General features: G+C 57.9%; 1 protein-coding gene across 7 annotated transcripts in view; it reads right to left on the reverse strand.

Moving 5' to 3' along the window:
* The window catches only part of SDK1 (sidekick cell adhesion molecule 1), a 740,828-nt gene that overhangs the window by 64,267 nt on the left and 663,304 nt on the right, over positions 1 to 13,257 (reverse strand). For all 7 annotated transcript variants that reach the window (XM_043915387.1, XM_043915391.1, XM_043915392.1 and 4 more), the window contains 3 exons: positions 12,179 to 12,294; positions 10,746 to 10,935; positions 8,774 to 8,872 (listed from right to left, as the gene is read on the reverse strand). In XM_043915387.1, coding sequence (XP_043771322.1) covers positions 8,774 to 8,872; positions 10,746 to 10,935; positions 12,179 to 12,294 — 405 coding nt within the window. The remainder of the gene's footprint in view (positions 1 to 8,773; positions 8,873 to 10,745; positions 10,936 to 12,178; positions 12,295 to 13,257) is intronic.

The following is a 13,257-nucleotide window of genomic DNA, read 5'->3' on the forward strand; positions in this document are numbered from 1 at the left end:
CCTGAGAGGGAAGCCAGGCCCGGGGTGAAGGGGGCCTCGGGGCGCTAGGCCCCCTCTCCATCCTTCGCGGAACTCAACGTGAGCACAGCCTCCTCCTCCCTGTGGCCCCCGGCCCGGAGGATGCTTGGGAGCAGCACAGAGGGTGGGTGCCTTCTCTTCCCCCTGCCCCCACCTTCTAGCAGCTCTGCCCTCGACCCTCAAGGGTCTCCCTGCCTGGAGCGCCCTTCTCCCTGGAGCAGGCAGCCCTGGAGGCACTCACGCCTGTGCTCAGACCCTGTGTCTGCTGTTTGTCTGTCTGTCTGCACATCCGTCTTCCTCCTGCCAGCCCAGCGCTCCTGCTTCCCAGAAGCCCCACCCCTGTGGCTCTGAGCGGGTGGGGTGGGGGGCTCCCCCAGAGACAGCACTCCCCGCTGTCAAGGAAGCGGGAGGAGGCTTGCACATCAGCTCCGGGCGGGCCGTCAGCTCAGACTGTCTCTCCGAGTGCCCTGATCATCAAGGGTCCATGGCTGCTCGAAGTCATGTCATTAAGGACCAGGTCTCCCTGAAGACCAGGCCCTGCCGGTCCCTCCGCCCGCGTCTACAGCGGCAGAGGACTTGCAGACCCAGCTCTGAGACACCTGGACACCCAGTGTCCGGAAAAAGAGGGCGACGTGGTCAGCGTGCCCACCTGGGCAGAGCCCTCCCCCTGCAGGCCCGGCAGTGCACACCCCCTGGGGGAGCGCCCGCCTCCCCCTTCCTCTCTCAGCCCCCCTTGCCTGTCACGCCATCCGGATCAGCTACGTCATTGCTCCATTTCTCCCCATTATACTCTTCTGTATTAACCCCCAGCTCTCTCCAGAAGCTCACCCACTGCGACCACAGTGATGCGAACCCGCCTTCCTACGCCAGCTCTGACCTCAGGACTTCTACTCCAACTTCCACGTGTTGTATCATTATTGGTATGTTGTCGGGATTGGCAAGGAGACTGTGGCACAGGGCGGGGCCCGTGTTCAGCAGATTTCGAGGGGCGCCCGGGGGGTCAGATGTGGTGGGGGCAGCACCAGCCACGCGGGCACGTGGTTCATCCACAGAAGCTACAGCAGGTCTCACAGGGGACTGGGGGGTCTGTGGCGGGACACAGCCGATGACCCCTGTGTCCACCCGGCCACCAGAGGAAAGTCAGCCTGTGCCCCGTACGAAAGTAATTGAGCTACAGCAAGGAATTAAGGAAAGGTATTCTGCAAAGACAAACCGAACTTCACGACCAAGCACAAAGACTACAGAGGCAGACACCGACCTCCAACAAGACCATGGTCAAACATAATATTTTAAAGACCTCGAGAGAGAGGCGTGTCCCCGGGGAGAGTGAGCTCGGCCATTGAGGAAACACCACGCCTCGTGAAGAAGGGACTCCAACCCTACCCTCTGCCCTCAGAGAGGCAGAAAGTAACTGCATTAAAAACAGGCACGCGTATGCACTTCCGGGCCCTGGGCCCTGCGTGTGAGCACACTGAATTTCTGGGTAGACTTGAGTCGACCAGGTTTCTTTTCCAGATTGTGAGAAGGCTGACTCTACCCGAGACGGCCGGGAGGAGCAGAAACACCTGCCCAGCACCTCCCAGGCACAGGGACCCCAGGGGACACGGCCGCGCAGCTAACACGGGGCATCCAGGGGCAGCTCCACCCCTCACGGAGCCCACCAGCCGGCGGTCACATGTCCCTTTGTGTCTCGGAGAGTCACGTGTGATGAAGACTCCTTGATCATTCAAACCGCCTTCCACCCGGAGAGTCTGAATTAACGAGGATTCGCATGTGGTTACTGATGCGCTTTTGTTATTGCTCGTTCTTGACCACATTTCACCTCTGCTCAGATTATCTGCTGCTGGAGCTAAAAATCCTGGGGTGAAACTGAGATTTTGTTCAAAGGCATGTCTTTGTGGGCTGCAATCTGGGGATTAAACGGGAGCCACTAATTGCCTCCCGGGCAGGCTCAGGTCTGCCCTCCACCAAAGGCTCCACCCCTACTCCCCGCCCCGCCCTCAGGGCACGACCCCGGGGTGACCCTGGACCTCACCTCCACCTGCCTGTGTGGGCGCCTTCACACGGCCCCCGCTCACACCTTTTCCTCTGTCTCTTTTGGACGGACGGGGCGTTTCTGCCTGGGCCCCGAGGGCTCCAGGAGACTCCGGAGAACCATGGGAAACCTGGGCTGGTCTCTGATCCAGGTCACAAGGAGCGCCTGGGAGAAAACGCCTCAGCCCTGGACTCTAGGAGCACCTTCCTGTCCTTTGCCCTAGAAGAGGGACCGTGTCCCTGCGGTCCCGTTCTGCAGTGCCGTGACCATGAGGATGAACGCCCCTACCCACCTCGACACAGGCTCGACCAGCAGGAGAGAGCCTTCTGCACAGGAGCAGGCAAGAGCAGTGGCCGAGCCCTGGCCCGCACGCTTGGGAACATGGATCGGGAGCCAGGCAGGACGGGGGTGTTTGGGCGGAAAAGGCTCCTTATCTGATTCCGGGTCCAGCAAGCTCAGAAACAGGAGCTGAGTCTCAGCTACGAGGTCAGAGGGTGTGGCTGCGTGAGGAAGGAACGCGGATCTGGGTCCCCAGCGGGAGGAGAGGGCTGGGGGCGGCCGCAGTGGAAGGTCCCGGGGGTCACGGGGGCATTTAGAGGGGCACGGCCACGTGCGACCCACGGGGATGCAGGTGGAAAGCGATGGGCTGCAGAAACCCAAGCAGCTCAAAGTCACCCGGAAGATGAGGACACGTCGCTCGCTAGAAAGCCAGGAGGGAAAGAGGCGGGCACCACAGGCTGGAGGCGGGTTCCGAGCCATCTGCGGGGAAGGCCGGGGGGGGTGGGTAGGGGAGAGTCAGAGAAGAGGCAGCCAAGGATGGGGGGCCTTTGCGGGGGGTGGGGCAGGAGGCATCTCGGCCAAAGGAGCTGACAGAGAGACCCCAGATCGACTCTGGAGAGTCGAGGGCAGACCTCCCAGGTGGTGGCAAGGCCTTCTAAGGACTGGGTGGTTCCTGGGTAGACAAACGGTGTACACTTGAGAGTTCTGTCCATTGTCTGTTTGGGGACCATCCTGGGGCCCTGAGGCCAAAGCCGCAAAGAGGGCACGGGGCTGCTGACCCCCCGGAAGGCACTGTGGGTGGCGACGGCCCCGTAGTGCCCACTCCTGACTCAGGGAACCCACAGTGGCTGAGTCTCCCCGGGGGGCAAGCGTCAGCCTAGCCCAGATGCCGCCTGGGTTGCTGGTTTTGCAGTCTCTCCGTGTAAGGGTGGGGGGCAGACAAATACAACAGTGGAGCAAACCACGCGTTTGCTAACACAGATCCTATTCAGCTGGGCTCCTAATTCTCAGCAGAGTCCCCCTAATTACACCCTTGTTTGTAATAAGCCAAAGGTCAAGGTTCGGCTCCCACAGGCAGGCCAACTTCTTGAAAGGTCGGGGCATGCCCCCGGGAAAGTGCTGCAAGGCAAATTCCAGAGGCTGGCTAAACTTCCAGGGGCTGGCCCCCTGCAGCCTGGCCCAATCAGGTACCAACATAGAGCCCTCGGACACTGACCACCGCTGTAGCCCGCGCTTTCTTCCTTATATGAAAAGACCTGGCCTGGACTATAAAACCCCTCCCCACCCCTCATACCTTGCAGACTCCCTTTGTCTCCTCACTCACCAGCCCCCGGGAGTTCTGCCAGAGAGCGACGCTTAATAAAGGCCTTTACCACCGGTCCTTAGAGGCGGCTTTTTCCTCCTGCGGCGTTTTTCCTAACACTTCTAACCGCGTGGAGGTGGGGATGCGGCCTGTCTGGAGGGACAGACCCTTGCGGCCCAAGGAGCACACACGTCACTCGAGCTTCGCAGCACCTGAGCGACTGTGAAGCAGCAGCAAATGAGGAGGGGGGGACGACCGCTCTCGGGTGGCCCCCCCGAACCCCCAAGGAAGGCTCTAAACGCTGCGAGCTCTCCCGGTAAAATATTTACGCAAATAAGCAAGTGTTTCTCCCTGTAGGCACCTCCAGTATTTCATGCTGTTAATCTCTTTCGGAAATGAAAGAACATGTTTTTGATACAGATTACAAAAGCTCTCGCTGCAGAGATGTTTATGTGCTCAGAAGGCCACGCCGCAGGAGTGGGGACGCCGACTCTAGGTCCCTGGACGTAAAGTGAGTCTTGAAAAAAGATGTTTTCCTTTCTCCCCTGTGAACACCAATCTGAATCTTTAGAAATTGTTTTCCCGTCTTTCTGCAGCATCTACAATTTGGTGAGCTGGCGGTAATAATATCCGGGTGACAGGTTACCTAGACAATGTTTGTTACAATTACCACTACATGCCTCACAGCCCGAGAGGGCATCGGGGGAGGTGGAGGGCTGTGTTCCGCAGCCTCAGAGTCCGACCCCCTCCTGACCTGGGGTTTTGTGATTTTCAAGGACCTCCGGGACTAGAGATCTATGCCCAGACGTCTCAGTGCCTTGGGGGCATCCTATAACCTGGCCCCAAGCTGCCTCTCAGCAGGAACCTTCCGCTGGAGCCACCAGGGTGATGGAGAATGAAGCCTTGCAACACGCCTGTGATAGACACAGAGAAACGCTGAGTGCAGACACAGCAACGGGGAGGAGACCGCTCTGGTCCGAGAGCAGGGAGGAGGTGCGGAAGGGCCACAGCGTCCAGCCGGCGCCGAACGGCACTGGCTATTCTGGGTTTTCGGTGCCCTGCACGATACCCGGGAGGTCTGATCACGGGTCCCCCCTGAGGCGGGCAGCCTGGCCCAGAGGGGCTAAGTGAGCTACCCCCCACCCCAGTCTGTCTGCAATGCCTGAGCGGAACCTCAGGCCGCCTTACTGAGGATCTGGGGATACAAAGGGGCAGGGAGGCCAGTCACTCTAAAGCGAGGAGCAAAGGGGCCCTGGTGGGCTCTGAACCCCGGCCACCGGCGCCTGTCGGCATGCGGCTTTCACTACATTGCTGTTCAGCTGCTCAGTCGTGTCCGGCTCTTTGCGACTTCACGGACTGCAGCACGCCAGGCCTCCCTGTCCCTCACCGTCTCCCGGGGTTTGCCCAAGTTCATATCTGTTGAACTGGTGATGCCGTCCAACCGTCTCATCCTCCGCCGCCCTCTTCTCCTTTTGTCTTCAATCTTTCCCAGCATCAGGGTCTTTCCCAGTGAGTCATCAGGTGGCCAGAGTATTGGAGCTTCAGCTTCACCACAGGTGTGTACTCATACATGACAACTGGTCGTGTCTGCAGAGTTTTCAAGGGTGCTGAGACATTTTCGAGCTGGGGGGATGTTTTTGCAACTTGTTTTTCCTGCAACAGATGTTTGTGAGGCTTTTTCATGGCACCTCCTGGAGCGCGCGGCCGTTACTTTAACGGTCTCTGTGATTTCTCTGTATGAACAGACCACGGTTCACCTTCTCATCGCCTCACTGATGGACATTTGGGTTGTGTCCAGTTGTCTCTTTTCTAAATTCCCTGTTATTTAAAGCAGTCTGCCGTGACTCTCTGTGCGTTTTGCTCTGCGAACCGGAGTGAGGATTTCTCAGAGTTAAGGCCTGGAGCGGGGCGGCTGGGTGGGGGGGTGCACCCGCCCTGGTCATCCCCTCGGCAGCTACGCTTGTGCTCCCGGGGAGAGCGCGTGAGGCTTCTCCCCGCCTCCTCACCTCTCCTGGGGACCATCAGACCTGCTGTGCTTCTGACGACTGTGAAATGGTATCTAAATTATCTGCATTGTGGTCTGAATTATCATTGTACACGTTGCTTTCACAATCAGAAAAAGTTAAAGACCAGTAAAAGCAGGGGACATGATTCTCAAGCGAGCCGCTGAGCTTCTGTGGACGGGGGACTCCGGGCTCCTGGGGGACTCGTGTGGCGACTGGGCGCAGAAGCTTTGGGGGCCAAGAGGAGAAGAGCCCGGCCCAGGTGGGGATGGGTGGGGAGGGGAGGCAGCAGGCGGAGGTGCCCTCTGATGTGGTTCTCAGGGGTGGAGCAGCATCCGGGGACGGGGGTCTTTCCTGGCAGGGGACTCGGGAAGGGTCACCGCCCAGCGCTGGCTGAGGCCGCAGCCCTGCCGGGGTTTCAGAGAAGTCCTGGAAGAAGCAGCTCAAAGTCGCAGTCACAAAGCCGAGCACGTGTCTGTGTGTGCTAACACAGGGAAGGGCAGGCCTTCCTCTGCCCGCTCCCGCGGAGCGCTGCTGTCAGAACCGATTTTCATCGGCCCGGGAGGGCTGCGGAGAGCACGGAGATGATCACAGAACTGGGACTGCCGGGTCTCAGCCGAGGTGGGGTGTGTGTTTGTGTGTGGGTGGGTGGGGGGGACCCGCGGGGGGCCAGGTGGGGGGACTTCACATCTCTGCTCCGAACGTGCGTCTTGTTCCTCAGCACACTGGGGCTCCTCTCCCAGGGAGTGGGCGGTGATCAGACGGTTTGTCCTGCTGCTTCCATAACAGGCTGCAGAGAGGAGGGCAGCCCTGCCTGCGTGTGGGCTCCGGGCACCTCGAGAGCAGCGTCAGCTCCACAGACCATGAGCGCCCCAGGGCCTTAGACCAGCCGGCCGGGGCCTCTCAGCTGCACGGGGTCTGAGACGCACACTGTAACAGAGGCTCCTCCATGATGGCTGTGGTTTTAGTGGCCAGAATGTCCAGGTCCTTGGTGACCTGGCTCGGGAGTGCCGTCCTCACACAGCAGCGCCTCCCGGGGCCGCAGAGGACAGGGCTGAGCCGTGCAGATGGCGAGCGTGCCCCGGGCCCGTCTTAATGAAGCCGGGGCTTGGCAGTATCTGCCTTGCTGCTCGCCCTTTCACGGCTGCCAGTTGTTGTCCAGAAGACAAATCTGATCATGTCCCTTTGCTGCTCAAGGTCCTTGGCGGACTCCCTTGGCACAGATTTTCAAACTTTTTTTTTTTTTTTAAATGAAGTGAAACCCTTTTTCAAACAAAATCTTACAATCCTCACCTGGAGAGCAGGTGTAAGTGGTATGTTTTACTGCCATTTGTAAGCAGTGTTTAGGGTGTGACTGTCAAATTACCTGCAACCCGAGCAGACATTTTTGGGGTCTGTGGTGGGTGAGGAGGAGGAAGGACCGTACTTCAGGGCCAGCCTGGCCCCGGGGGACACACGGGCCCTCAAAGGCCCAGGTGGGAAGGTCTGGGCCGCTGGCCTCTCCTGCACGCGACGCAACACCTTCCCAGCGGTTCACAGCCCGGCTGGCCCACACCCCCCAGGGATGTTTATGCTCCCACAGGCGGAAGGCAGCGTTTGGTTCAAGACTCGGGAACCCACCCATGTGACGGAGCAGACCCTCTGGGTCTTCCCGGGACAGCCTGCTCCCTGTATCCTGGGCTGGGGCCCCTCTCTGAAGCTCCCAGGAACAGTGTGTGCTGTCCCTCAGCTGTCCCACAGATGCTGAGACCCCCGCTGCAGGAGAGCCGCTGACTGCAGGGTGACCTTGAGCACTCGGCCCCCAGGTCTGCGGAGCCTGAGGAGTGCTGGGCCAACCCCTGTGACCCCGCCTGTTGCCTCACTGTCCGACAGCCACAGTACAGCGCATGCTGATCACACCCCCCACTGGCCTTTAAAAGCGTTTGCTGAAACCCTGGGGAGTCGGGCGTTTTGAGCACCAGCTGCCCTGACGCCTTGCTTGTCCCCTGGCAGTAAACACTGCACTTGCCTTCTCCACGGCCTGGTGTCAGATTGGCTTTACCGCCTGCGGGCGAGCGGACCCAATATTTTGTTTACCAACACTCATCCTCAAGTTCCAGGCTGAAAACACCGTCCAGCCCTGAGCCCCTGATCCAGGAGACGCTGCCCTGCAGGGCGTTCTGTGGAACCTCCCCACATCGAGGGCTTCCCGGGTGGCTGAGTGCTAAAGAAGCCGCCTGCCAACGCAGGAGATGCAGGAGAAGCAGGTTCAGTCCCTGGGTCAGGAAGATCCCCTGGAGGAGGAAATGGCACCCCACGCCAGTTTTCTTGCCTGGATAACCCCATGGACAGAGGAGCCTGGCGGGCCACAGTCCATGCGGCTGCAGAGTTGGACGTGAAGGAGGGATTGAGCGCGCGCACCCCGCACACACAGGACCGTGCAGTCCTGTCGCTGATGTCTCCCCTTTGAGGACCTGCCCTGCCAGCGTCTCACTCACTCCTTACCCGCCTCCCCTCCGCCCTCCTCTCCCCACCGCCCCCCACCCCCACACACAAGGCCTGGCACATCAGAGGCTCCGGATTTGTCACAGTGAAAGGGTGAAAAAATCAACGGACTGATGATCTTTAAAAATAAAACTTGCTGCCTTTGGGAAACTGGGGCAAATTAAGGCTCTTCACCCAAGTTATCAGAGCTGGCCCCCTGAACACCAAGTTCAAAGCAAACCGCTTCCCTGGGACCCAAGCACGCAGTTCACTTGGAAAACTTCCTCGAAGGCCTGGGTGCAAGCCCTGCAGCAGAAGAGAGATGCTTCCAGACCCTGGAGCAAGGCCCATGGGAATCTTCTATGAAAAGCCAGCCCGCTGTTTTCCAAACACACGTCAAAATAACTGGGTTATTTCTGAGCAGAGGGAAGGTCAATTACAAATGGTACTGCCGTGAACCGTGAACAGATTCTGGGCGAACAGAATGTAAATTTCATTCTGCAAAGAACCCTTAGAGCAGGAGACACAGGGCTGTGGTCTCTCGGCTCAGAAAATGCCAGGCTGCTGTGGATGGGATTTTTTTTTTTTAACCTTTTAGACATCTAATAAAAATGGATGGAATCAATCTAATTGTCATTTCTCTCTGAGCTGTGATCCCCGCCGCTCCCTTACCTAGAATAATGCCGTTGGGCTCCTCTGGAGGCTGCCACACGATCCGCACAGACGTGAGCCTCACCTCCGGGAACACGAGCCTCACGGGCGGGCCTGGGGCTGAAGGGGGAAAAAAAAAAGACCTGAGAATCAGGCCCCACCGGGGATGTCACGTGGGTACATGGCGGGGTTTCGCAGGGTCCTGTGGGCTGGCCGAGGACAGTCACGACTGCTGACGACACTGCTCGTGGGTGAATCTCTCTGAGTTTTGGGAAGGTGACTTTTGCAGCGCTCAGGAACCAGGCTGGGAGTCCTGAGCGTTGCCGAAAGCTGGCCGCTACAGTCGCTAAGTAGCATGGGAGAGGGCACATCAAGTGAGAGTAGAGACTTCGCCACTCTGAGCTGATTCCTCTCCCGGTCTGGACGTCCACACAGCAGGTGTCAGGTGAAGAGGGTGGCTGAACGTCCCTCCCAACTTCCAATGGAGGTTACAGGGATTGACCAAATAACACGGCTACAACAATGGCCTTCCTCTTAGATGCACAAGCCCTCTCCTGCATCGTCCCAGAAAATCAAGAGGCGATGTCCACAAATGCATATAATAGTTCTTCTTCACGGTCTGGTGCACCAGTAATTCAAAAACTAGCTGTGTGTGCAGGCACCACTGAATAACAGCGTCCTAGACACTGTAAAATATATTTACTTAAATGGACAAGCTAGTAAATGTGTGGCCAGCGTGGGAACTTCTCATTGGAACTTAAGAACTGACTCTTCCCAGGCAAGAGGTAATAGGCATGGAACAATCAAATAGAAATAAAATGACGTGTGTTACAGTCGTTGCAGGGCTGCTGAATTTTGCCTCAAGCTAGTAAGTTGAGAATGGTATTTTAAATTATAAACTTGTGTTCTGAACCCTGTGTTTTGGTGAAATAAATGGAAGGAGGCCACGGGCTCACATGCCAGGATCGATTCACAAATGGGAAACTCTGACGTCTGGTCTGTCTTCTGTGGCTTCTGCCCCTCACTGTCCCCATGGGTGATCGCTTGCATCGTGATGAAATGAGGGGAAGGGGAAACAAGTTTATATCACAGACTGTGGCAGAAAACAGACATCAGTCCACGATTCTGCTGCCTGTGCTTTGGGAAGAATATCTTCCCAAGTTTGAGGGACGGTTATTAAATGTCCCGTTACTGTTCATTCAGGTGGTCCTGGACACAACACACAGTTTTGCAAAGACATGGCTTTCAGGTCACAGGGTCCCTTTCAGCCCCTGGCTGCCCTGAGACCAGCCCTGGAGGAAGGACGATGCTCGAGGAACTCCCTCCTCTGACCCAGGCGGGGCCCAGATCCCGAGCTGTCTCCCAGCAAACGGGGAGGAGGGTATCATCTCAGCAGTTAGAGCGCATTCCAGGCTGATTTAATTCCTTCAGTAAAAATGCTGAAGAAAATCTCTGGTGCCTCACTTTCAGCTGAATCTGAGCCTGGCTTTTCTGGGGAGGTGGGGAAGAATATTTGCCACAGTGTAGTTAACAAAGATCGTGTACAGGAGCTAACCTTGGGTGGCTGACATCTGCAAAGTGGAGAAACATCCCTGAGGATTTAGACAACTGTCAAGAGGTACTTGTTTCTGGGGTTGGGAACCTGGGCACCCCAGCCCTTCAAACATGCACTCTGAGGGGGCTTGTAATAATCTCATTATGCAGACGAGAGCGGGTCACCCCAGGGAACCTAGGGCTTTTCACCAGAAGTGGCCTGAGGTTTCCTGGCCTGGCCCATCCGGCCTTTCAGGCTCACGGCTAACCTGTAAACACTCTGGCTGAAACTGGCTGTAGGAGCGCTCTGTGGTCACAAAACAACTTTGTTTCATTTTCCTCTGCTGAAAGGAGGGGAGAAGAAGTGTTCTGAAAATTAAGTTGAAAATGACCACCATCCAAAGGGTGTGGACGGGGACAGCAAACCGGGGTGGGGGGCAGAGGCATGGCCCCGACGTACCGTCGTCTTTGGTGCGTTCCAGGATGGGGGGCGTGCTGGGGACCCCGTTCCCGATGCGGGTGAAGGCCAGCACCTGGAGCTCGTAGAGCACGAACTTGCCCAGGCCCGCCAGCAGCGCCGACTGCGTGTGGTTCCCGCGCACCACGTGGCTCCGGGGCTCAGGGTCCAGGTCTTTGGCCCGGAACAGGATCTGAGCGGCGACACAGAGGGCAGGGAGGGGAGGCGGTGTGAGGAGGGGCCTGGGGGCTCAGGACCACCGGTGAGGACCAGGGTCCTCCCCCAGGGCGGCTGGTGGAGGGCATGGGGATCTAATTCCTAACCGCTGGCGTTTTTTGGGGAAAGATGGAAGTGCAGCAATTTCCTGGAGATTGGAAGTTGGCTGCAGCAATGACCCAGCCCTTGGCTGGCTGGGCGAGCCAGACACTCACTGTAATTTACAGGATTTGAGGTCCCCGGTGGCAGCCCCTAAAACCAGGGCTCAACATGAACACAGAGACATCCCGCTTCTTGTGAAAGGAGCAGCGGCCAACCTAGGCAGCATGGTTGTTAGGAGACGGGCCTCCTGCCTCGGACGACCTGGGGACCCCTGAGCCCGACACCCCACCCCGGGGCCGTTCACTGCTCTCACTGCAGAGGTGGCCACTCTGAGACGGCCCCTCCACAGCCCGCCAGCTCCTCACTCCCAGAGCTCGTCCCCTGGGAGCTGGCCAGCAGGAGCAGCGGCCGGAAGGCTGTGAAGGGCGGGGGTCGGGAGGGAGGCCTGTCCACGGCCAGGTGGGGCTGTGGGCGCTGCTCTCAGAGCTGGGCCAGGGGATCGCTGCATCCAAAGGGGTGGGAAGGGAGTGATCAGGATGCCCCGGGGTGGCGGTGGGGCGTGAGGACAGGAGCAAACAGAATGGGATCTAGAAGACGGACGGCCCAAGGAGAGGGCTGGAGCGTGTGAGACACACGGGGCCTCACGGTCAAACCCAGGAAGGTCCGTCCTGCTGCTGGGGGAGCGGACGGAACAGAACACGGGGGTTTTGAGGGTCTGGGTAAAAGCACAGAGGGCTGGCCCAGAAAGGTCTCCCAGAGAAGCCGGGAGGTGTCCAAGCCTCGATGCCAGGGCCACCACCCAGGACGGACGTGGGCGGTGATGACACCTGCAGACACATGGGTAGGGGCCTCAGGACTCGTCCTTGGCATTTTACAAAATCAGCAACCGCTGATGGGAAGGCACAACCGCCATGCCGCCCGTCTTGGGGGAGGACACGGGCTCAGAGCGCCTCGCATGGGCTCGCGCGACCAGGGTGGACCGACCCTCACCCCAGACAGTGATGAGGGAGACGAGAGGAGGGGTGTGGAGTCCAGGAAACAGCCAGAGCCGGCGATGCACAGGCCATGCGAGCTCGCGGGCCGTGGAGGCAGGCGGGCAAGGTCACCTGAGCACGTACCTTGTAGCCCAGGATGAGCCCGTTCTGGTCCGGTTCGGGGACCGAGGCCCACGTCAGTAAGATCTGGGTGGAGCTGACGGCCTCGGCTGACACGTTTTCAGGGGCGGCTGAAGGAACTGCAAGGAATGAGTTAAAGAGATTGGCTCCGGAAGTCTAAAGGCTTCTACAAATAAAGGTCTAATTTTTACCCTTCTAATCAAGTTGTCCTTGAAATAGCAATGCACTCTGAGCGTTTTGCAGTGATCAGATTAAACCTGCAGGGGTATCATGGAAATGTAAATCTCCTTAATATTAGCAACAAATTCCATAAATCCTGGGTATTTAGGAGCTCCATGCTACCCGAGTCCACCCAGAGAGAAAATAAGCTTGTCTGATTCTTATATTAACTGGTGAGAACTGCGACTTTTATCTCAGACAAAATCCTCACTTTCAGACACAGTTCACAGACCTCTCTAAATGTGGACTGTGAGGGGGTTCAGGCAGGTGGAGAGAGGAGGAGGGGAGGTTACGATCTATGCCCGGGGTGGGGGCAGGGGAGACTTAGAAGGTGCACCTCTCGGTGGGGAGGGGGTGACAGGCACCAGGCCAAGGGGGTGTCAGCACCCCAAGCGCCTCCATGGTCGAAAAGGAGAACATGTCAAGTTCACGAAACTCATGGGCACATAACACGTGATGGGGCTGTGACACCTCAGTGACCACCCCCAGGACCAGCCTGCCGACTGGCTCACTCATCCATCCGTCCATCCATTCACTCATTCATCCCTTCATTCCTTCACGTCCTCTGTCACTCATTCACTCACTCATTTACTCATTTGTTCACTCCCTCACTCACGCATTCACTCACTCATTTACTGCCTCATGCATAAGCACTGCCTTCTTTCTGCTCAGCCACTGTGAAGGCTCCTCTGGTAGTCAGTCAGTCTGAAGACAGAAAGTGACGTATGTTTGCACAACGACACAGCTCCCCAACTCTGCTTCCTAGAGCTTCTATACCAAACTGACGTGCTCTTTGCTGTGGGTTGAATTGTGTCCCTTCAGGTTCCCATGCTGAGTCCTGACCCTCTGGGCCCAGAATGTGA

This window comes from Cervus elaphus, chromosome 10 (assembly GCF_910594005.1).
Source record: "Cervus elaphus chromosome 10, mCerEla1.1, whole genome shotgun sequence".
In the NCBI taxonomy this organism is placed as follows: Eukaryota; Metazoa; Chordata; class Mammalia; order Artiodactyla; family Cervidae; genus Cervus; species Cervus elaphus.